At 44.4% G+C, this 25741-nt stretch overlaps 1 protein-coding gene across 6 annotated transcripts in view; it reads right to left on the bottom strand.

The window, feature by feature from the left end:
• The window catches only part of LOC143816127 (multidrug and toxin extrusion protein 2-like), a 372861-nt gene that overhangs the window by 115951 nt on the left and 231169 nt on the right, over positions 1-25741 (bottom strand). For all 6 annotated transcript variants that reach the window (XM_077296137.1, XM_077296136.1, XM_077296138.1 and 3 more), the window contains 2 exons: positions 24757-24824; positions 21557-21665 (listed from right to left, as the gene is read on the bottom strand). In XM_077296137.1, the coding sequence (XP_077152252.1) occupies positions 21557-21665; positions 24757-24824 (177 nt within the window). The remainder of the gene's footprint in view (positions 1-21556; positions 21666-24756; positions 24825-25741) is intronic.

Here is a 25741-nt window from a genome sequence, read left to right as displayed (position 1 = left end):
ATATGGAAACTAGCACTACCTCTTTGTATGGTGATTTATATTATACGCTAACACAAGCCAGTTATATACAGGCGTACACCATACTATTGTGTGCCAATAGTGTTGTTTCTTATTTACTTATTTATACCATGGTGATATTATATATATAGCTCTGTGCCTTCGATCAGGATGTTCGTATACTAGGGTCTCCTTGCTTCCATGTATTTAATTGTAAATTACGTTTTTTTAACAATTTTTTCAATAAAAATATTCATTTTATAATTATCTTGTATAGAACTCCAATTTCTTTGTTGTTTTGTACACAAGATGAGGTGCAAACAACAAAGGGTAGATTTATTGGGAGGCAAGGAATGAAGTGGGTGAGGAAGATGCAAACAGGGGTATGCAATGGCAAGAGACACTTTACAAGAGTTATAAACTTTATCTTGTCCATAAAATAGCACGGTGCTCCAACTATTACATACTCAAAATATGTCTCACAAGCAAATTTAAACAATAAACAAATAACGATGCTACTCTACATATAACCTCCCTGGCCTTTACTAAGCAGGCCACACGCCTCCCGTGTACTGACTACTGAAGTCTACACTAGGCCCTAACAGGTGCACCAAACAGGAACAGACTCACGGTGATGTTGGGGACTCAGGTACAGTCCCAGGGGGGCCCCAGCAGTCTAATACGGTGGTGCGCACCGCTTTCTGTCAGCTCTGTGAAGCGTGGTCTTCTCCTTGCTTCTGGATCCTAGGGATGCTCCTGGAAACTGTAAGTCCCTTTCTCAGTATCTTTGTGGCTTCACAAATTATCACAGAACAGCCACCTTTTCTGTACCCGGAAAAGTCTTGCAAATTTCACAAGTACACTCCGTCCCAGGCTTGGGGACCTTTCTTGTAGCACACAGCACAAAGTTCTCTCTGTAGCAGCTTCAGCTCACACACACAGTTCAGGCTCAACTCCTCCCCTAATTCTAGGGCAGCTCATCTTCACAGTCTATAGCAGGGGGAAGCAGAACATTCCATCACACCAGACAAGGGGGTGCTGTCTCTTAAAGTGGCAGCGTGTTACTGTCCATAACAGCACCACCCTCTTACAAAGTCACCCATGCATAGCATCTTAGCACCAGGATACTGTGATACAAAAATCGGTGGTGGGTTGTAAATATTAAGCAGCACATAAGGAATCATATCTATAAATGCATATATAAAATAAATCTACCTTCTGGGTCCCTCCTGACCATTTAAACTGAGCATCTCAGCGACTTATGTACCATAACGACCACCCCCCTAGAATAGGACGTGTGTAGCATGTTTCTGCCTTTGTAATAATTTTCTTTCTAATCTCCTGAGACAACTCTTTCATTTGCTTCATCTGCTCCATGTTGAGTGTGATACACACTGTTACGGAACCCCCCAGCACCCAGAATATGTGGTGCAGTTATATGTATGTATAATAGGTTCCATGTGAGATGCATGTCCCTAATGCATCAGCCCACAGGCTGCACCCCTGGGCAGAGGGGACAAGATATCCCCTGTAAGGTTTCTCTTACTGAGAGTGTTGGGGGACACTCACTTGGCCGCGATATTCAAGCACACGGGCACGGGTTTATAAAACAAAGCAGTCCATGCGGTTTATTAAGCTTCATAAACCGGGGTACGCACAGTTCATAACATGAAACACAACAGGCACCAACTGGTGATATTTACTTGCAGCTTCTAACACTTCAGTGTACGGCTTTGCCTCACGGCCACTAACATGCTGGTCCTCCCTTAACCAGTTCCCAAGGGAGACCACATAGTTCATAGAACTTCACAAGCACTACCGGCCTGTACGATACCTGACGGGAGCTCCGGCTCCACCTGCTGACTCCTTGCCAGTCCACACCTCCGGGTAAGCTGCCTTACAGGGATCACCAACTTGCCTGGCCGGCACACACTAGTTAGTCCAGACCTCACCGAAGGACTCCAGCTTCCCCACACTCCGTTAACACTCTTCTGGGTAAGCTGCCTAACAGGGATCCCCAACTTGCCTGTCCGGCATACAGTAGTCAGTCCAGACCTCACCGAAGGACTCCAGCTTCCCCAGTTCCACTGTGCACTGCTCCGGGATCCGGTCCTCCTACTAGGACCTCCCACACCAGCAGGTGCTTTCCAGGAAGCCTCCTCTCAGGCTTCCAACACAGGAACACACCGAGCCCTCAGGAACTCCCTCAGGGATTTTGCACTTGGACCCTTCAGGTCCAAACACTGGAACCACACAGGAACATGTGACCCACACTCTGGTCACGTTATGTACCTGTAACCACACCCACAGTAATGGATCACATGGACTGGTCACGTGATCCTGACATCACTGCAGGTCAATTCTCACGGCCTCAATACAACTCCGTGCAGATCCCGGGGAGACCATGCAGCGCCCCCTACCTGTTACAGGGGTTACTGCATCATATATATCACATATCCTCCCCCTCTGTTCACACCTGTAGGGTTGAACACCTGTCATACACGTGGGACCACGGGATATGTCATGCACGTTGCCTTGCCCTTCCTGTCGAGAGAACCGTCTCAGTCGGTTTTGAGCATCACACAGACCCATCCAGTTGTTGAGTTTACCCCGCCCCCAGCGGTCAACATGTAGGCCTTGAGGTTTGGCCCTTAAGTTACAGTCTGTCCGTGACACCAAACCTTTAGTCAAGTTTGTCTTTTTACTCGACCTTTCTCTCCAGGATTGCCACCCACGGTTGGTACGGACATTAGTCCCACTTACAGTCGAGACTAGCAACTGATCAGAGTCTGACCCTCCATCACTACGTCTACTACTGTACATATCCTTTTTGTTTCCTTTTCGTTGGGAAGAAGGCGGCTGCCACCTTGTGTTCTGCAGCTGTTTATTGACCTGCCGTCTGTACAGTCTCAGCTGCTCTATTTCTCTCAGGTAGGCCACGCGATACTTCAGGAGCATCCGGATATTCGCTAGACTCTCCTTGGACCCGACAACCAGGAATGACACCATTCCATCTTCACCCACCTGGGCCTTGTCTTCAGCCGGAATCCTCAGTCTCTTCACACCGGACACATCCACCATCTCCTGCATCGCTTTTCCAAATCGGCCAGTGAGCTTCGCTACCAGAGCTCTGGGCACTTGGACTGTGTCCTCCACCAAACCCAGACGACTTTGAGCTTTCCTGGCTTGCTCCAAACAACGAGTGGCCTCACCATTCCCCAACAGGACCCTCTGTTTCGTGCAGAGGCACCGTAGGTGCATGTCCCTCAGGACAGCCACCCTCTTCACTGTGACTTCCTTAGTAGACAGTACCACCAACTGTTTCGTCTCCAGTGCCCAGTGCACACTACAGGCTTCCACTGCCTTTTTAAAGGCCTCATGCACACCCTCGCGGGTACATGCATCTTGCGCCTCTACGGGTACATCTATCACGCACTTGAAGAGCGGAGTCTCACTTCCTTCAAGAACAGATGGCTCCTGCCTTGCCATGGACCTTTCCATCAAGACACCTGTCACAACCGGGTGACCATCTTGTTCTGCTTTTAGCGCCAACTCCTCTTCAGCTTTACTCTCATTACCACTCTGGTACTGGCACGAGAAGTCTGCGACCACCACCTCTTTTCCTTGTAGAGGGCCTTTTAGTGCTTCTCTAAGCACTACAATGTCTTCCTTTAGGGTCTGATACACACTTTGCCACCTGAACAGGTGGCCTCTGAGCTCCGAGACTTCCTTCTCCAGCTCATCCACTCTGCGCTCAGCCGCTTGTTTCAGGACCCTTTCTTGTTCGACATGGTCGTTCACCGTCTCTATAACCAATTCCATCTCGCTTCTCCCATCCTCCGGACTGGTGAAACATCCATCACTTGAGGAGGTATTCACTTCCGGCACCATCTCCTTGGTGGCCTCTGTTTTGCCACCGATCGTCACCACAGGTCCTGGACCCCGTCCTCCACCCGTCAGCACAGGTCCTGGACCCCGTCCTCCACCTGTCACCATAGGTCCTGCACCCCGTCCTCCACCCGTCAGCACAGGTCCTGGACCCCGTCCTCCACCTGTCACCACAGGTCCTGGACCCCGTCCTCCACCCATTACCACCGGTCCTGGACCCCGTCCTCCACCCGTTACCACAGGTCCTGGACCCCGTCCTCCACCCGTTACCACAGGTCCTGGACCCCGTCCTCCACCTGTCACCAGGGCATATGCGTTTGTTACTGGCCATGACTTGTCACAGTCACCCCCAGAATCTGTGTCACACCCCACAGTCTGATGACCCTGCAAGTCACTCTCTGTCTGGGTGTCAGCTCCACGTGTTTTATCCAGCAGACCACTATCAGTCGTATTGTGGCACACTTCAGGTGACGTCAGATCAGTTAGTTGGACAGACGCACCTTTCCCTCTGGTCAGGCCTGCCTTCTCCACATTACTAACTGACATCCACATGATACCCACAAACACTTCAGCCTTCTCCCACAGTGCTACCAAATCTTGTCCTATTACCATAGGATACGGCAAGATCGGGTCTACAACCACCTCATGGTATGTGGAAACCTCCGCTGCGACAATGTAGATAGTGGCTACCTGGAGATATTCAGTGTCGCCAGGTGACACAGAATCTCCTGGACGGGTTCTCAGCACAGACGCTTCTCTCCCCGGGTCTATCAACCCTTGCACACACTTTCCATCCAGCCAAAAAGGACACAGTCGTGACACCTCACTGATTGCCGCCCCTTTTTTGGCTCCGCCCCCTTTCTGGGCAAGTGCTCCGCTTTTTGATACCACCCCGGTTCGAGATTCAGCCCCCCTTCGGGATTCCACCCCTTTTTGGGCCATTACCCCTATTCGGGTTTCCGCCCCTTTTTGGGTCTCCGCCCCCTTTTGGGCAACCATCCCCGTTTGGGCCACCGCTCACTATTAGGGATACTCCCCTCCCTGGGATACACCCCGTGGACTCCCCCACGGCACTCAGGCCCCAGTTCACACAGTACACCCCAATGTCTCTGGGCTTGTACTGGCCCTTTAAGAGTCTGCACAAAAAGAGAAAAAAAAATTTATTTATTTTTTCTCTATGTCACTTTCACCAGCTCCTGCTGGTACCGCCACAGCTCCCGCTGCAGTCACACACAACCAGCACCTCCAGGTGCTGCCAACCACAAGCCACTACAGCTCCGCCTGCTGTGGAACCTCTCGCTGCAACCGCGGCTACTCTCCACACGGCTCTGCACGGCTCCACCGCTGCCGCTTGTCACCTTCGTGACCCCGCCGAGTCACAGCAGACGCTTGTCACCTTCGTAACCCCGCCGAGTTACCGCTAGACGCTTGTCACCTTCGTGGCTTTGCCACAGCAATTAACTCCACGTGTGCTAGCGGGATTGTTGCCAAAATTCTCCACCAATTGTAAGGTTTCTCTTACTGAGAGTGTTGGGGGACACTCACTTGGCCGCGATATTCAAGCACACGGGCACGGGTTTATAAAACAAAGCAGTCCATGCGGTTTATTAAGCTTCATAAACCGGGGTATGCACAGTTCATAACATGAAACACAACAGGCACCAACTGGTGATATTTACTTGCAGCTTCTAACACTTCAGTGTACGGCTTTGCCTCACGGCCACTAACACGCTGGTCCTCCCTTAACCAGTTCCCAAGGGAGACCACATAGTTCATAGAACTTCACAAGCACTACCGGCCTGTACGATACCTGACGGGAGCTCCGGCTCCACCTGCTGACTCCTTGCCAGTCCACACCTCCGGGTAAGCTGCCTTACAGGGATCACCAACTTGCCTGGCCGGCACACACTAGTTAGTCCAGACCTCACCGAAGGACTCCAGCTTCCCCACACTCCGTTAACACTCTTCTGGGTAAGCTGCCTAACAGGGATCCCCAACTTGCCTGTCTGGCACACAGTAGTCAGTCCAGACCTCACCGAAGGACTCCAGCTTCTCCAGTTCCACTGTGCACTGCTCCGGGATCCGGTCCTCCTACTAGGACCTCCCACACCAGCAGGTGCTTTCCAGGAAGCCTCCTCTCAGGCTTCCAACACAGGAACACACCGAGCCCTCAGGAACTCCCTCAGGGATTTTGCACTTGGACCCTTCAGGTCCAAACACTGGAACCACACAGGAACATGTGACCCACACTCTGGTCACGTTATGTACCTGTAACCACACCCACAGTAATGGATCACATGGACTGGTCACGTGATCCTGACATCACTGCAGGTCAATTCTCACGGCCTCAATACAACTCCGTGCAGATCCCGGGGAGACCATGCAGCGCCCCCTACCTGTTACAGGGGTTACTGCATCATATATATCACACCCCCTTCTGACCTCCCCCACCTTTTTAATTCCCACAGTAAATATCTGCAGGCTCCGGTCACCTGCGGCTATTGTAATGTATGTCTGGCCTGCCGCTTTTCAATTGGCCTGCCCTCTGTATCTGTGTAATATATATTCTGTGTCCTGTGAGTAAAGTGTGTACACACTGGAAATACGTGGAGATGCAGTGATCTTTTATATGCGCCCATGTAACCAAGCAATTCCAGCCAGCGTCCTTTCATTCAGACTCCAGCCAAAGCAGAGTGGACCTCCTGAAACACGGGGTGGTACTGAAAGAGGTACTCCAGCACGGTAGACCCCGTTACACACACCATGTCACCAAATAGCACAGTGAGTATCTGTAGCCCTATATACAGGCCCACTCACTGATTCCAAGATTGTAGACACCTGTGATGCTAGTTAGTGGACACACCTTGATTTAACATGTACCTTTTTTTCACAATATTTTCAGGGGTACTATCATTTCTGTCCAAGTCTATTTCATGAGTTTTATTTTTTTTTTATTCTGTGGAAGCATGGTTGAAAAGCAATGTCTGACTTTAATTTGTTCATTTTCATAGAACTTTTATTTATTATTACTTTTGTCAGATTCAAGCTATTTCTGTGACCATTGTGAGTTTTTCTGTCATTAAACGAGGGGTACCAACAATTTTGACCACGTGTGTATATATAGATGTCAGTGACACATACATATACATATGTAATATATATATATATATACACTCACCGGCCACTTTATTAGGTACACCATGCTAGTAACGGGTTGGACCCCTTTTGCCTTCAGAACTGCCTCAATTCTTCGTGGCATAGATTCAACAAGGTGCTGGAAGCATTCCTCAGAGATTTTGGTCCATATTGACATGATGGCATCACACAGTTGCCGCAGATTTGTCGGCTGCACATCCCAAAGATGCTCCATACAAGGCAGGATGGATCCATGCTTTCATGTTGTTTACGCCAAATTCTGACCCTACCATCCGAATGTCGCAGCAGAAATCGAGACTCATCAGACCAAGCAACGTTTTTCCAATCTTCTACTGTCCAATTTCAATGAGCTTGTGCAAATTGTAGCCTCAGTTTCCTGTTCTTAGCTGAAAGGAGTGGTACCCGGTGTGGTCTTCTGCTGCTGTAGCCCATCTGCCTCAAAGTTCGACGCACTGTGCGTTCAGAGATGCTCTTAGGCCTACCTTGGTTGTAACGGGTGGCGATTTGAGTCACTGTTGCCTTTCTATCAGCTCGAACCAGTCTGCCCATTCTCCTCTGACCTCTGGCATCAACAAGGCATTTCCGCCCACAGAACTGCCGCTCACTGGATTTTTTTTCTTTTTCGGACCATTCTCTGTAAACCCTAGAGATGGTTGTGCGTGAAAATCCCAGTAGATCAGCAGTTTCTGAAATACTCAGACCAGCCCTTCTGGCACCAACAACCATGCCACGTTCAAAGGCACTCAAATCACCTTTCTTCCCCATACTGATGCTCGGTTTGAACTGCAGGAGATTGTCTTGACCATGTCTACATGCCTAAATGCACTGAGCTGCCGCCATGTGATTGGCTGATTAGAAATTAAGTGTTAACAAGAAGTTGGACAGGTGTACCTAATAAAGTGGCCAGTGAGTGTATATATATATATATATCTATACAGTATACATATCCTCCCAATTATCATCCCACTTGCCACCGCTACAGGGCAGGTGGGAAGAGCGAGGCTAAGTGCCAGAATTGGCGCATCTTAGAGATGCTCTTTTTCTGGGGCAGCTGAGAGCTGATGTTTTTAGCCTGGGTGGGGCCAGTATCTTTGGCCCCTTCCTAGGCTATTAATATCAGCCCGCAGCTGTCTGCATAGCCTTACAGGTTATTAATTATAGAGGGATCCTATATCATTTTTCTTGGGGGTCCCCCATTTTAATAGCCAGTAAAGGCTAAGAATACAGTTGTGAGCTGATATTAATAGCCTGGGAAGCTCCATGTTTATTAACCCCTTCTCAGGCTATAAACATCTGCCCCCAGCCATCAGCTTTTCCTCTGCTGGTTACAAAAATTGCAAGAAACAGGAAAAAAAAGTATTTCAGCTCACCAAAGGTTCATCCAATTGTGGTCACTCCAGAGTTAGTGGAATGTGGTGCACAGACATGGAGATCTTGAGCTGACTCCCAGGTGAATGAAACATATACACAAAAAGGAGGAAGTCCAGTCACCAGCAAAATGACGTGTTAGATAGAGGAAAATTAGTCTGTGATTTTTTACAAAGTACAATCTCCCTGAATTAATCTCAGTTGAAGTTAAAACAAGTTATTGTGAAGCTAGAGAAACTCCTAATCCAGAGACTAAAAGCCTGGTGGGATGTGACTACTTTGACCAAATATTTGGACTCAAATGATTCCAAGGGGATTAAGGATAAAAAAAAATTCAGCACCACGTCATTTGGAGAAAGGTTTAATTTAGAATGGAATGAGATCCTATCATCATTCTCTGAGAAACTGATACAGCTCCTAATTAAATACGAGGAGGGAAAGTTTTCAGAGCTGAAGAAAAATATTGAACCGGTACAACAAAAATTGGTCACAATCCAGGAGATTCCTGATTTTAAGTTATATAATGAGAAATTAATCAAGAACTTAAATAAGATAGAGGAAAATATTATAAATATGAAAAAATGGAAATTTGATAGAGACACGAATGACTATGCAAATGATCGTGTGTATACTTGGAGCAACACTAAGGAGGTAATACAATGAAATCCATACTAAACAAGAGGGGAAATAAGGAAATCAGGATGATTTGACACTGAGTGGTGGGGTAGCACCAAGGAGACCGACATAATGGAATGTTAGCTTTTCTTCCCCTGAATATGTCATGCCGGAGGAAACTACTGAGATGTTAAGTACCGAATCATCGGAGCCGGAGGAGTGTGAACAATATAGGAGAAGATTTTTAAAAAATGACTGTGGCATCGGGAGGGGGGCAGGAAATATCAGAAGAAAGGTTTTCCAACAACCCTACTTCACCCGGAGCCACAAAAGACCCAATCAGTAATTAATTTATCTGCCAGATTCCTTCCTTTTGATCAAATCTGTGTGTTAAATAAAGGTTTATCTTTTGCACCTGCAAAATGTGCGGATCTTTTTTCTACGTTGAGGGATGTGAATACATTTCTCACAAATCTGTTGGTCAAAAGACATTTTTATATGGACAATATGCAGAGTACATCAGCTGACAATTTTGAGGATCTAATATATAAGCCTGTTCTTTTTAACAACGTATTTTCATTTCAGGAGTAATGTGCTGAATTGGTATTGGATCAGCTGCAGTTAGATGCTGGTATGCCCACCCCTCTAGAAAATGTAACGGATGAATTCAATATTTCGGAAATTCATCAACGAAGTTTACCTAATCCATCATTCTATCCCATTCAATCTAGGTGTGGTAATATGGATCTTTTTTAGAAAGCAGTGCATCGGGAGGTAAAAGCCTGTTTAACTAATATGTCTGTGAATACTGCTATTGATAATCTGACTGGTAGAGAACGTGTAGCCATGAGAAATTTGGAGAAAAATGACAACATAATTATCCGTTCATCAGATACAGGTGGGTAGACTGTGATCTTAGACATGGATGAAAAATAAATAAATGTGATGCTTTCTGATTCTAATACTTAGCGTACATTAAATAGTGCTCCTACAAAAAAGTTCCGATTGGACCTAAAAAGCCTACTAAATGAAGCTGTGGCATGGAATATTATGTCGGTCAGAATACATCTTCGTACAGGACCCTGTTATACCGATTTTTCACGGCTCACCTAAAACTCATAAGGGGGAATTTCCACATACTTTCTGCCCCATAGTGTCTGGTATAGGTTCACTTTGTGAAAATCTTTCAGCATGGGTCGACAGGTTTCTTCAGCCTCTTATGAACTTCACTCCATCTTATATAAAAGATACACAAAGTTTTCTGTGTGTAATTGATGATTTGAAAAGGTCTGATGACTATGAATGGATAACCATTGACCTAAAATCTCTGTATTCATGTATGCCACACAAATCGACTATTCAGGAGACCATTAGATATCTAAGAATGTATAGTAAATTGCCATGTATGGTGATTGAATTTATTGCTTCTACTATTTCGTTTTTACTATCCCATAACTACGGTATATTTTTGGTTCAATGGGCAATTTTTTTTACAGATCCAAGGTTGCCCTATGGGAGGTAAGTGTTCACCTGCATTGGCAAACATTTATATGGCATCATGGGAGAAGTATTTTCTCTTTTCAGTGGAAAATCCGTTCTCAGAGGCTATAATCTGGACACGTCGTTATATTGATGATGTGGACTGTACTGTGCAAAAAACTAAAATAAACTGTGATGCTTTTTTTACGTTCTTGAATAATAATGATCGCAATTTAAAGTTTATTTCAGAGTGAAAAGATAACACCACTTCTTTTGTGGATATTCATCTTGTGGGAATAAAACTATTGAAAAAATGTACAGCAAACTCTATAGGAAACTGGGTGCAGGTAACATTCTTCTGCATGCTTCAAGTTCACACCCAACACATTTAATTAAAAATCTTCCAATAGAGGAATTTTTTAGAGCAAAAAGGGCTTGCTCTACAGAGGAATCTTTCAAATTTGAGTGTGGTATAACCTCTAAATGATTTGAACAAAGGGGTTACTCAAAAAAATGTGATAAAGCATGCTGAATCAATTTGCAATGAGAAGTCCCGCAATGATTGCCTTTTTAAGGAAACTATTGGGAATGATTACCCGATACCAATTGTTTTTTTTACTCCTTACTCCACAGATTTTAATGACATTGTGGCCATAATAAAACAAAATCTTCCATTATTACAACAGGTTAAAAAACTGGCGTCTGGGCGGTGATCCCTGGCATGCTGGACGGCCGCTGCTGGAACCTGTCCTCTGCCTTGCGGCGGTGCATGTGGATGGAAGACGCGCCAGCCGGCGGCTCTGCTGGGCGATTTCATTTTCTGTAGCGGCGCTCTGCTCCCCTGGCGGCCCAGCGATTACCCCGGTTACTTCATTAATGCCGGTGTGAGGAGTAGGGGATTTCCCGCCAATCCCAGCGCCATCTTGGAGTCGCCGCATGATATAAGAAGAATCCCTGGGCTTTCAAGGGGGGACTGTGCCTTGCCGGACTCACATCTCATCTGCAGCTTACAGCTGCACATCATCTCCTGCTGCCCCATACCCACCCGCTTACCACCTACGGAGCTGGATAAACTACAGGTGGGAGGTGTGGACATTACCACCAGTGAGCATAAATAAGGGGAGCTGCATCCTAGGCTGGGATTGCTTTACATCTGCAGCCCATATATACACTTTATTTCCTGCTGCCCGAAAGCCATTTATCTAACCACCTGATACCCTCTTACTGACTCTGAATACTAACACCACAATCAGTATACTTTGGGGCACATGCCCGAGGCTAGATGAAGGCGGTCTGGCGGCAATGAGCTTCGATTCCCGTTAAGTCCATAATTACCCCTATTAGCACGCCGACTACTACAAAAAAGGACTTCGGAGTTCCCTTCTCCTATCCTGAACACCGGCAAGCTACCATGCCAAAGAAAGGTGGCTCCTCTCAGCCGGCAAGCCGCTCAATAGCAGATCTGCTGTCCGATTCTGGCAGCTCCAAAATGGCGGCCACGGCTCCAACCCCAGATATCACTAACACCCTCGCCACGCGGCAGGACACTGCAGGGGATGACGAGGAGGGGATGGCACAAGAGGACACCGTGGTGCCTACAGCTACTCTTATAAAAACTCTCCAGGAGACATTCAGGCAGGAGCTGACTCTTGCTATGAAATCAGTCACGGCACAAATGCAGGAGATACTACAGCGCACCTCCTCACTAGAGGACAAAATGGATACGGTGGCAGATGCGCTTGAAGAAGATCAGGAACAAATAAAACAACAAATGGAGCGCATTCATGAGCTAGAAATTAAGTGTGAGGACTATGAAAATCGATCAAGGAGAAGCAATCTTCGCATAAGGGGTCTCCCTGAATCAATAGTGTCACTGAAAGAGACTGCATCTGGTCTGTTCTCTGCCCTTCTCCCACAGGCAGACCCGACCACGTTACACATCACTAGGATACACAGAGCACTGGGCAAGCCAAGGTCTGATAATACTCCAAGGGATGTAGTCTTGAAATTACACTATGAAGAGACCAGAGACCTCATTTTAACAGCAGCTCGGGACTCCCCAAACCTCCCAGGTGTTCCAAACTCAGTTCATCTATATGCTGACATAGCACCTGCCACTCTAAACAGGCGCAGGGAGTTCAGACCACTCACTACAACTCTGCAAGCTGCCAAGATAAGATATAGATGGGGCTTCCCATTCGCTCTGTCTTTTTCCCACGATAATAAGCACTTTACATGTCGATCATTTGAGGAGGGAAGACGTGTGATTGAGCAATTGGGTTTCAAGATTTCAGAAGATCCACAACCTTTGCCTCAGAGGAAACCCAGACCAAGTAGGGAGTGGAAAGAGGTCTCAAGAGTAACAAGAAGCCAACGTGCGAATGTCACTTGAAGATATTGAACAATGCGGCGTTCCCATTTAACTGCATCAATCACTGTTTCTCTCTGCGCTTAATACCTAAGAGGGCGGAAGCTCATCTAAGAAAGAATGGTTTGAGTTGTTCAGATGGAGTTGGAGGATTCTGATACCTCCCAAGGAGCTCACTTATATTCCTACCTTTACCCCCTCCCTTTACCCCCCCTTTTTTTTTTTTTTTCTTCTCTCTTTTTCCTCTAACCCTCCCCTTACACCCCCCCCACTTTCTCCCCACTACCCCTTCCCCCCACCCTCTCCCCCCTACCTCTCCTCATTCCTTCCTTCCTCCCCACTCCCTCCCTCCCCCGCTCTTCTCCCCTCCTACTCCTCCCTCCCCCCCCCAATTTGAAATGGATAGTCGGTGCAAATATTTTCACGGGGTCCTATGGTTGTATGAAGTTTCATTATTGCCTTGCTATGGATACCCGTGATATTTAACAATTCGAAGGGGCTGGACTTGTTCGGGGTTTTCACACGTTACCCATTTTAGTGAAGCCTGGTTGTTTCCACATAATATGGACCACCAGTTCACTAAGTTACAGGGGCTTTTAGCCCATTTGATTATAAATGTTTGTTCTATGTTGTCTTGTTTTGTCTTCTTCCTCCCCCCCCCTTCTATTGTATTTGCTTTAAGTAGGTTCGTAGATGTCTGCTCGAAATACTCTACTTCTTTGCTTGGGTTCCAGGTGGATCGTTACCGGGAGATGTTCAGAGTTGGGAGAAAACTTAGGGGTAAGCCTTTATATGCAACACTAACTCAACCCATCTATGTGTAGGGTCTTATCCCATAACGTAAGGGGGTTTAATTCCCCCTTCAAACGTAAAAAGGCCTTCCTGGACTATAAAAAACAGAATCCTGATGTGCTTTGTCTTCAGGAAACACACTTCTCCACCTCATCATGCCCAAAGTACTTTGACCAGACCTATTCTCGCGTTTTTACATCTTCAGGCACTAGTAAAACAAAAGGAGTAGCAATTTTCCTCAAAAACAATTTCCCAATACAGATAACAAATTCCCTACCAGATGATGAGGGTAGGTTCTTAATCTTACTAGGCACATTACAAGGGCAAAAACTTTGTTTAGTAAATAGCTACCTCCCAGCCTCATCTCAAGTTCAGGTTTTTACGTCCATTTTAAACAAGCTGGATAACTACTCTTTCCAGCACCTGATATGGTGCGGAGATTTTAATTTCACGATAAATCCAACATTAGACAGCAATGCTATAAGACGTTCTGACATCACTAAAAATGAGAGGAAAAAAATCTCCCGATTATTAATGGACCATCACCTAGCAGACATATGGAGAGAGATGAACGGTAATAATAGAGGTTATACGTACTACTCTCCCGCTCATAAAACATACTCCAGAATAGATCTTCAGTTGACAAAAACCACCTCACTTCCCACAGTCCTATTCTCACGCCACGTACATTCAGCGTGGTCTGACCATGACGCTGTACTTTCAGTATTCAAATTCAATGTGTCCACCTCTAGCTTATATAGATGGAGACTTAACGAATCACTACTTACTGACCCTGAGATCACAAATACAATTAAGGACGAATTAATCGAATATTTTAAATTTAACACTTCTGGTGATGTATCCCCCGGAACCATTTGGATGGCACACAAGAAATTTATAACGGGCTCAATAATTAAGTTGGCTGCTCAAAGGAAAAAAACGAGAACCGAACTACAAACCAGATTAGAAAATAAATTAGCAAAATTAGAACAAGCCAACCAGATGTCCACCTCTCTCTACCTTTCCAAACAAATTCAGGAGACTAAAACTCAATTAGATGCCATCCTCACCACTAGAACTGAGAAGGCCTTGACTTGGACGCGAGCCAAATTTTACAAATTTGCTAACAAGCCGAGCAAACTATTAGCTCGCAAGTTACGTTCTAGGGAAATGATCAACACAATTTTTTCAATAAAAGATGGTTCGGGGAGGATTTCGTCCCACCCAGATAATATATATAGAACATTCCACGAATATTACCAAAAATTATATACCCAGCCCAAACCCTTATCTCCCCATCCGATTCAACAATTTCTACAAAACCTGCACCTACCTAAAATCACAGATGCAATAGCTAAACAACTACACTCCGAAATATCTATGGAAGAGATCCAATCAGTTATCAAAGCGTTGAAAAAGGGAAAAGCCCCCGGCCCTGATGGACTCACGGCCATTTATTACCAAAAATTTGCTGAAATTCTTTCGCCCCACATCAAAAACTTTGGAGATGCCCTCCTACATGGCTCAAAAATGCCCCCAGAGTTTCTGATTTCCCATGTTACAATTCTACCTAAGCCAAAAAAAGACCATTTACTGACCAAGAACTTTAGGCCTATTTCTTTACTAAATGTGGATTTAAAAATATTCACTGCAATTCTCACAAGTAGAATAAATCGCATATTGCCCTCCCTTATTCACAAGGACCAGGTGGGGTTCATCCCATCTAGGCAGGCCCCGGACAATATCAGACGTAATATAAACCTTATCCACACGGCAAACTCCCGCAGGGAACAACTTTTAATACTAGCCTTAGACATTGAGAAGGCATTCGACTCACTCTCCTGGAACTATCTGTTTCAAGTCCTATCTAAATTCGGTTTCACTCGGGAGTTTATAGAATGTATTAAATTACTCTATGACTTTCCCACAGCATATCTGAAGCTCCCGACGTTGAGCCCTTCTCCCATATCTATTCAGCGTGGTACCAGACAGGGATGCTCACTCTCCCCGGCGTTATTTGCTCTGGCCATGGAGCCCTTGGCAGAAGCCATTAGAACGAATCAGAACATTACTGGATTAACTAACTTAGGTGATCAATACAAGGTTAGCTTGTTTGCAGATGACCTCCTTTTGACTATTACCAATCCCCATATAACAATCCCCAATCTCCTATCTCTGCTTAATATATTTGAAGACATTTCAGGGCTGAAAATTAATATAGATAAATCGGAAGCTCTCTTTATCAATACCAGCAAAACTATGCAGGACAATATTACCTCCCAATTTAAATTCACAAAGAGGGACAAATATTTAACCTACTTGGGAATTAATATTACAACAAACAGAGCTAACCTTTATAAATGGAACTACACGCCACTTATCCAGAATCTTCACACTGACCTATCTAGGTGGGCTTCGCTAAACCTATCTTGGCTGGGTAGGATCCACACAATAAAAATGGTGACCCTCCCACGTTTTTTGTACCTTTTTAGATCTCTCCCAATACCGATTTCAGCTAAAACGTTTTCAGGTCTTCACGCCACGATCTCTAAATTTATATGGCAGAATAAAAGGGCTAGAATCCCCCCAAAATTAATGTTCTTCCATAGAAGACATGGTGGAGTTTCGCTTCCAAATCTATCCCTATACTATAAAGCGGCACAAATAGCACAACTAACAAGTATATGCGCCCAAAATAACAAGCCAAGATGGGTTCATCTGGAGTCACATCTTATTAAGCCACTCTCATTGCCAGGCCTTATGTGGTCTACGGGAAAAATCCCCAAACAACTATTTATAACAGCACCATATACTGCACACTCTTTCAATCTGTGGAGAAGAGTTAGATTCAAATATTCACTGCAATCAGATCCCTCCCCATTAACCTCCATATTAGGTAACCCGATGATCACTCCTGGTCTGGACTCACGTTTGTTCACTTGGTGGATATTGAGAGGGATTACCACGATAAAACACTTGTGTGACCCTTTCAGTGTCCTGATGGACAGAGCAGAATTCGTGAGGAAGTTTGAACCCCCGATTAGAGAAATAATGCACATTAATCAGATTTTGCACTTTGCAGGTAGCCTAACTCATGGTAAACGCCCCGTTCCTGTTTCTGGTTATGAACAAAAATGCCTTTCAGACCCAATGGGAAGGGGGACAATATCTTTGCTTTATTCTATTATAAACCCACCCCATGATATGAAGAAGTTGGGTTTCATGAGACTGTGGGAGGAGGAGCTGGGTGTCGAGCTAACGTTGGAGAACTGGAGGAGGTGTTGTGACACACTAACTAAGGGTAGTCACCAGTCATCTTTAGTGGAAACCTCGATCAAGGTCCTTCATAGGACTTATCTAGTGCCAACTAAACTCCATAGCATATTCCCCAATGTCTCGAATTTATGCTTTCGGGGATGTAACCTACCTGGGGACATGAAACATATATGGTGGACTTGCCCAGTGGTGTCCAACTTATGGCAAAAGATAAGCCTTCTAGTTGACCAACTGGCGGGGAAAAAAACCAATCTGGACGCCTCTGTTTTTCTGCGGGGGCGAGACACCTGGCTCTTTCTAAAAACCTATTTAAGTTGGTTTCTTTTCTCTTTATGGCTACTAAAATTCACATTGCTTCGAAATGGAGGAACACCACGTTGTCGCTACGTATGGTTAAGGAAAGGATGAATAACATTATGTTCTATGAACGCATTGAAGCCACTAGAAATGATATGTGGGATCAGTTCTTTAAGATATGGGGCCCTTGGATGGATCTGCAACCTAATTTACACTTGAGTCAGACTCTTCATCTGTCCCCATAACAATTTGATTCTGTGGGGATAACATTTGTTATAAATTAAAAAGTAAATACAATTTTCCCTTTCCTTTATGTTTTTCCCTTGTGTTGTTTTTGTCTTGTCCTCCCTTATATCTATAAGGAATATGTGTTCTTATATTACTCAGTTGCAGACTCCCCTGCGAGGGAGTTCATTCACATTGCAATTTCACTTTATGAATGTTGATGTTGAAATTTCAATAAAACCTTTTTGAAACTTTTTAAAAAACTGGCGTCTGTGTTGAGTGGAGGAGTTAAATTTGTAGCTAGGAAATCAATGACATTAGCCAATAAACTTTCTCCCAGTACATTCAATATTTTAAATAAACACACTTGGTTGGATGTACAAGGTTGCTATAATGCGGCTAACCTAGATGTAATGCCTGCAAATTTGTCATGAAATCATGGGTCTTTTCTTCAATTCATTCAGCCAAAGAATTTAACATTCTCACATTTTTAAATTGGAACACCAAGTTTGTAGTTTATGTTTTAACCTGTGACAGCTGTAACCTACAATGTGTTGGCTCAACCTGTCATAGATTTAAATCTAGACTGGCTGAATATGTTGCGGGTTCTATACCTTCTACAAAGATAAAAAAAAAAAAAAATCCCTTTCAGGTGTCTCAAGACACTTCTTGGAAATGCATCAATGTATCGGGGAGGAGATAAGAGTAGCATTATTGCTGGTTCGGGAAATGTACTAATACAAGCTTCCCAGCAGGTTTGAACTCTAAGCCAGACCTCCTGTATTACTATTAGTCTATATGAATTAAATTTTCAAATTTGCAGGGAATTTTTTTTTCTCTTTGCATTTTTTTTCTCTGCATCTGTGTATGAAAAATCTGACTAGATAATCATTGGAATTTTGTGAAATGTCAAACTGTTGTACTTTGTCTTTTTTAGCGAGAGGGATGAGAATTATTGTGAATATACACACAGGAAGCTATTTTGTATACATTTTTTCTGATACTATATCCATTTACCATTTGCATAATTCTATACTGGATTGTATTTATGGAACCTTATTAGTGATGAGTGAATATACTCGTTACTCGTTACGATTTCCCGAGCATGCTCGGGTGTCCTCCGAGTATTTTTTAGTGCTCGGAGATTCACTCCAGGACCTTCACTTTGTTCTGCTGTAGCCAATGACAGGTCGTCTTTGCATTATGTTTTGGATCGTTGTCATGTCGGAACGACCAGGTACGTCCCATGCACAGCTTCTGGGCTGATGATTGCAAATTTGCCTGCAGTATTTGCTGATAATTTGCTGCATTCATCTTTCCTTCAACTTTGACCAAGTTTGTTGTGCCTTTGTAGCTCAAACATCCTCAAAACATCAGTGATCCACCTCCATGTTTTACAGTAGGAATGGTGATCCTTTCATCATAGGCCTTATTGACTTGTCTCCAAGTGTAATATTTATGGTTGTGGTCAAAATGTTCAATTTTGGTCTCATAACTAAAAAAATTACCTTGTTCCAGAAGTTTTGAGGCCTGTCTCTGTGCTGTTTTGCGTATTGTAAGTGAAATACTTTGGGGCATTTGTGCAGTAATGGTTTTCTTCTGGAGACTTGACCATGCAGCCCATTTTTCTTCAAGTGCCTCCTTATTGTGCATCTTGAGACAGCCACACTGCTAGTTTTCAGAGAGTCCAGTATTTTAGTTGATGTTATTTGTGGGTTTTTCTTTGCATCCTGAACAATTTTCCTCACATTTGTCACAGGTCACAGGTGAGGATGTTACCTTTAGTAGCCATTCAAACCAATTTGTGTCAAAGTCTGTACATGTCATCAGGCTAAAATCACCACGGTATGTAAGCTTTTGATCAAGGTCATTTGGATGTTTTTGGTTGTCATTATGATTTAAAGGGAACCTGTCACCCCGTTTTTTCCGTATGAGATAAAAATACTGTTAAATAGGGCTTGAGCTGTGCATTGCAATAGTGTATTTTGTGGACCCCGATTCCCCACCTATGCTGCCGAAATACGTTACCAAAGTAGTCGTTTTCGCCTGTCAATCAGGCTGGTCTGGTCAGATGGGCGTGGTGTCTTCCCCCAGATCTTGCTTAGTTTTCCGTTGGTGGCGTAGTGGTGTGCGCATGTCCAAGGTCCCGAATCCACTGCACAGGGGAGTGAAAAGAGCGCGATGTGTGCTATTTCATTGGTGATCGGTGGGGGCGGCCATCTTCCTTTGGCCGCGCGTGCGCAGACGCGGCGCTCTGCTGGCCGCGGCTTCAGGAAAATGGCCGCGGGATGCCGCGCGTGCGCAGATGGAGATCGCGGCGGCCATTTTCCTGAAGCAGAGTATGGATTCGGGACCTTGGACATGCGCACACCACTACGCCACCAACGGAAAACTAAGCAAGATCTGGGGGAAGACACCACGCCCATCTGACCACACCAGCCTGATTGACAGGCGAAAACGACTACTTTGGTAACGTATTTCGGCAGCATAGGTGGGGAATCGGGGTCCACAAAATACACTATTGCAATGCACAGCTCAGGCCCTATTTAACAGTATTTTTATCTCATACGGAAAAAACGGGGTGACAGGTTCCCTTTAAAAAGAGAAAACACAGTAGTTTGATAAAAAATTGCTTCACCTAACCACTAACCATGAGAGGAGAAAAAGTTTTGGTGCTATCATTCATATTCTCTGAAAAAAGGCCAAGAAAGCAAAAATTCTGCTGGGGTATGTAATCTTTTGAGCACAACTGTACATGTACAATAAGCTTCATACACACTGCAAATTCTATTTGTCACAGACATCTATATATCTACCTATTCTATTTGTATTTACTGTATGTAATACATCTCTTCTATTCTGTCGGCTCATGAAGTGATTTTATAGTACATGGCACATGAATTTCTGACTTTTCTTCTATCTATCTATGCAATATAAATACATATACATATGTGTGTGTCACCGACATCTATATATCTATGCAGTCTATGTGTATATATCTATTCTATCTATTTTAATTCTATCCTGTCAGTGTGATTTTACTGTATGTGGCACATGAATTGCTGGCTTTTCAAAGGACACCGATGTGCAAAAATCAGACAGCACTTGCATGGTCCGAGTGCTTTGCAATTTTTTTTTTCTCGCACCCATAGGCTTCCATTGGCAAGTATTGGCCGAGTCTTGATTTTGCACACATGCTGAATACGCCTGAGAAAATAGACTATGATGTGAGCTGCCCCATAGATCAACACTGGTCCAAGTGCTAGGTGATGTTTTCTCACATAGCACTCACTCATGTTCTATGGTAGTGTGATGCCGGCCTTAGATTGAGATCTGAGGAATTTGGAAGCCAAGTCAACATTTTGAACTCTTTAGTACAGTCCTGAAAGAGTATTCAACAATTTTTACAATGATCCAGAACATATTATCTTGTTCTAAGAGGTCACTGCCTTTACGGAGCACTGTTGCCATGAAGGGGTGTGCTTCTTAAAAACAATGTTTAGGTAGATAATATGTATCAAAGTAACATGTACAAACATGCAGGACCCAAAGTTTCCCAGTAAAACATTGCTCATAGTATCTTACTGCCTCTACCGGCTTGCCTTTTGCCATTGTAATTCCTGGTGTTATTTCTTCCCTAATTTTTAAAAATTCAGACACCTATGCATTCACTTATACAAAAGAAAATGGAAATCAACAGGAGAGGCTGCATTTTTCAAATATCAGATGGTCCATTTCTGATACTCTTTTGTCAAATGGAGGCACCCTTGGAAATAAACAAGAATCAACATAGGTGTTCTGGCTATTCTGAAGAGAGAGCATTGCATCACAGGTGCGGAAAAGAGGGAGAACCTAATTTCTCCATCTTCTGCATTGTGTCTGTGAGCGTACATCGGACTGCACATGGATGAAATTTGAGTGCAGTCCCATGTTTCACATGCACCTATAGACTTGAATGGATGCTCGTGATTTGAATAGCAAATCGGCATGACAAAATAATCTCAGATCTGCACTGCCCCATAGATAAAACATCGGATAGCACTCGGCCGCGTTACATAGCAGTGTGAGCATAGCATAAAATCAATAGTTTCTTACCTCCAAGACATATTACAACTTTACTGGATTTTTTAGCTTGCTCCACTTTTCCGGCTCCTAATGCATTTCCCACTCTGACACTTGCAGCTACACTTAAACCTACTGGAAACTATAAAGAAAAAGAAAAATGATGAAGGTATTGCCACGATTCTAGCAAGATAGTGTAGAAAAGTATAGTAGACTTAACTCCTTAGTGACAAAGCCAATTTTTACAATTCTGACTGCTGTCACTTTATGTGGTTATAACTCTGGAAGGCTTCAATGGATTCCACTGATTCTGAGACTATTTTTTTGTGACATATTGTACTTCATGTTAGTGGTAAAAATTTCTTCAATATGACTTGCGTTTATTTATGAAAAAATGTTTGCAAAATTTTTGCAAAATTTTCAAACTTTTAATTTTTACGCCCTTAACTCAGAGTCATAACGCACAAAATAGTTAATAAATAACATTTCCCACATGTCTACTTTACATCAGCACACTTTTAGAAACATAATTATTCTTTGTTAGGACGTTATAAGGGTTAAAAGTTGACCAGCCATTTCTCATTTTTCCAACAAAATTTAGAAATGCCGGGGGATGCAGGAGGATGCAGGAACACCGAATGTACCAGGGGGGCTTGGGGGACCCAATTTCTTTCTCCTCTGATGTGCTAGAGCATAGCAGAAGAGAGAAAAATTAAATGGGAAATCAGACTTTTTTTTTTTTGCGGTCGCCACAACTGTGATCACAACACTGGGGTCGGCAAAAACTGATCAGAATCATGTTCTCCGGGGTCTCAGCTACCCCCAGTAGCCAAGACCCCGGAGAATTTCTGACACTGGGGTGCGCTATAATCTTATTTCTTAAAAATCGGTGCTGAGGAATAAGTATGCTTAACTGCCGCCATTAAAAGGCATATCGGTGGTTGTTAAGGGGTTAAAGGACAACTCCTGCATCATGTGACCACAGCTCGTTATTACTAGCTCACACTGTGAACCATTACTTCCTCTCTTAATATAAGCCTATGTGAGCCTTCATCTGAGTCTTATAGTCTTAAATGGAGAAAGTGACCTCCGGTCCATATAGAAGACACAGTGTGGACTGAAGCAGCATCGAAAATGGTGGAAGAAAGCAATGGGTAAGTATTTGATTTACTCTACACAGTTATGGGTTCTCTCCAGATCATAAATGGAGAAATTCCAATGACAAGTATGTAATATTAATGCTGATGCCCCTGCATGGTTCCCCTTCCATCCAGGGACACCAGCATACTCACTGCCCCGGTTTTGAGGAGTGGTTCCCAGCGTGCTCTCTTCTTCCTTTTGTTGTGTGTGTGACAATGTTTGGGAGGCAATTAGTATAAAAGGCACCCTCACCAATAGAGAGGTGCCTAAGCAACATTGAGTCATTACTGAGTGAAGTAGGCTACTAGTGAGTTGTTAGGTTCCCTGGTCCATGTGTGGCTAGATTTTGAACCTGAACCCCTGATCATTGTGTGGCCATTGCCTGAACCTCATCCCTAGTCCATGTGTGGACAGTGTCTGAAACTTGTCCCCTGGTCCATATATGTCTAGTACCTGAACCTCATCCCCTTGTCAATGTGTGGCCAGTGTCTGACCCTGCTCCCCTGGTCTGTGTGCAGCCAGTGAATGAATGTGTACTCCATATATCTGGACTGCTAGTCTCCAAATCCAGTCCTGTCTGTGACTCTGTGTCAGTATTAGTGTTGAGCGATACCGTCCGATACTTGAAAGTATCGGTATCGGAAAGTATCGGCCGATACCGGCAAAGTATCGGATCCAATCCGATACCGATACCCGATACCAATACAAGTCAATGGGACTCAAGTATCGGATGGTATTCCTGATGGTTCCCAGGGTCTGAAGGAGAGGAAACTCTCCTTCAGGCCCTGGGATCCATATTAATGTGTAAAAGAAAGAATTAAAATAAAAAATATTGCTATACTCACCTCTCCGAGGGAACCGGCAGTGTTGTTTGCTTAAAATTCGCGCGTTTCCTTCCTTACGTGAAGTCCCGGCTTGTGATTGGTCGCGTGCCGCCCATGTGGCCGCGACGCGACCAATCACAGCAAGCCGTGACGTAGTTTCAGGTCCTTCAGGATTTTAAAATTACGTTCCGGCGTTGTGATTGGTCGCGTCGCGGTCACATGGGCGACGCGACCAATCACAAGCCGTGACGTCACGGGAGGCTGGACACGCGCGCATTTTAAAATGCGCGCTTGTCCTGCCTCCCGTGACGTCACGGCTTGTGATTGGTCGCGTCGCCCATGTGGCCGCGACGCGACCAATCACAGCAAGCCGTGACGTAATTTTAGGTCCTTCAGGATTTTAAAATTACGTTCCGGCGTTGTGATTGGTCGCGTCGCGGTCACATGGGCGACGCGACCAATCACAAGCCGTGACGTCACGGGAGGCAGGACAAGCGCGCATTTTAAAATGCGCGCGTGTCCAGCCTCCCGTGACGTCACGGCTTGTGATTGGTCGCGTCGCCCATGTGACCGCGACGCGACCAATCACAACGCCGGAACGTAATTTTAAAATCCTGAAGGACCTGAAATTACGTCACGGCTTGCTGTGATCGGTCGCGTCGCGGCCACATGGGCGGCACGCGACCAATCACAAGCCGGGACTTCACGTAAGGAAGGAAACGCGCGAATTTTAAGCAAACAACGCTGCCGGTTCCCTCGGTAAGGTGCAGGCTGCGTCGGAGAGGTGAGTATAGCAATATTTTTTATTTTAATTCTTTATTTTACACATTAATGTTGTTTCGATACCGATACCCGATACCACAAAAATATCGGATCTCGGTATCGGAATTCCGATACAGCAAATATCGGCCGATACCCGATACTTGCGGTATCGGAATGCTCAACACTAGTCAGTATCCGTCCTGCCCAAGGAGTAGTCTGAATGGAGCCTAAGTTCATGTCCATGAACCTGAACCTTGGGGTTAGCAGCTGTAGTACCGGGGACTGCCTAGGAGTAGTAATCAGCAGCTACCTGCAGCTCAAACCTGACACCACCATCAGGAGCTCCAGTGAACACCAGGTAGCCACTTATCTATGCCCTTCCTATGTTAGCCCGCCCCGTGACACAGTGAGTCCATGTACCACATGCACTACCTGAATGCATGACAAGGTTACATTATATTGTGTATAAGTTATTGAGAATTGAATATAAAAGAATGAGTAACTTACCATTACTGCTACTGTTACAAGCTGCATCATTGCAGCCTGACCTCCAAGTTGTACCACACTGATAAGTCCTAAAATGAAATATATACTTTTTATAGTGGTGATGAACACTAAAATAAACTTTCTTATCTGAAATGTCCTTGACTGGGAAATCCCCATAGACCTCTTAACATACCTCTTGAACTACACCATCTTCTGTAGGATACATGCTACAAAACTGCTTTTATATATCTTAAAAGCAGCCCATTGTCTTATAGCAAGATAGTGGAAACAGACATCCCCACCTTCCTCTTTTGATCTAAACACTAGAATAGAATAGTTCCTGGGCCTTGATGTATGACAAGATAAACAAATATCTATCTGATCACCATGGGATTGTTTCTCAGTCACCTAACTACAATTACTTCTACCTACCTTTACCTGGCAGTCACTGTTCATTTCCCCGATATCCCTTTTGTGCCTCTTGTGATCTTTGATGTGGTCTGTGTTATCTGTTGTTACACACTTTAATGTTTGCATAAATATCTAACAAGGCAATGTTTAACTGATTTAATAATTAATTAAGTGTAACAAGTAGAAGCTGTGCTGATGATGATTTAAAATCATCCAGCAACTAGTGGGGTTAAATTAGTTATAGAAGAAAGGACAGGTAGTGGTCATTATGGCTCCAGGGGATACTGGGAAGCAGTAGTTGTGTCTGGGATCTGCAAGAAGAAGCAGTATCAGAGAAAGATGTGTGTGCTGAACCAAGTCAAGCTGTAAAGCGCTGCGGAATATGTTAGCGCTATATAAAAATAATGATTATTATAAAAAAAATAAAGATTATAAGCTGCAGAGGCCAGATAATTCAGAGAAGTTAGTGTCTGGAAGCATGGAAGCAGTCAAGATGGTCCAGAAGCAATCTCTGTTTTGCAATATAAGGCCCCTTTCACACATCCCTGTCTCCGGTACCTGTGGTAAGTTTTCACATGTATTGGAGACACGTACA

The sequence above is a fragment of the Ranitomeya variabilis genome, chromosome 3 (genome assembly GCF_051348905.1).
Source record: "Ranitomeya variabilis isolate aRanVar5 chromosome 3, aRanVar5.hap1, whole genome shotgun sequence".
In the NCBI taxonomy this organism is placed as follows: domain Eukaryota; kingdom Metazoa; phylum Chordata; class Amphibia; order Anura; family Dendrobatidae; genus Ranitomeya; species Ranitomeya variabilis.
The sequence above is the reverse complement of the archived record's forward strand: the minus strand, read 5'-3'. Positions and strand labels throughout refer to the sequence as shown.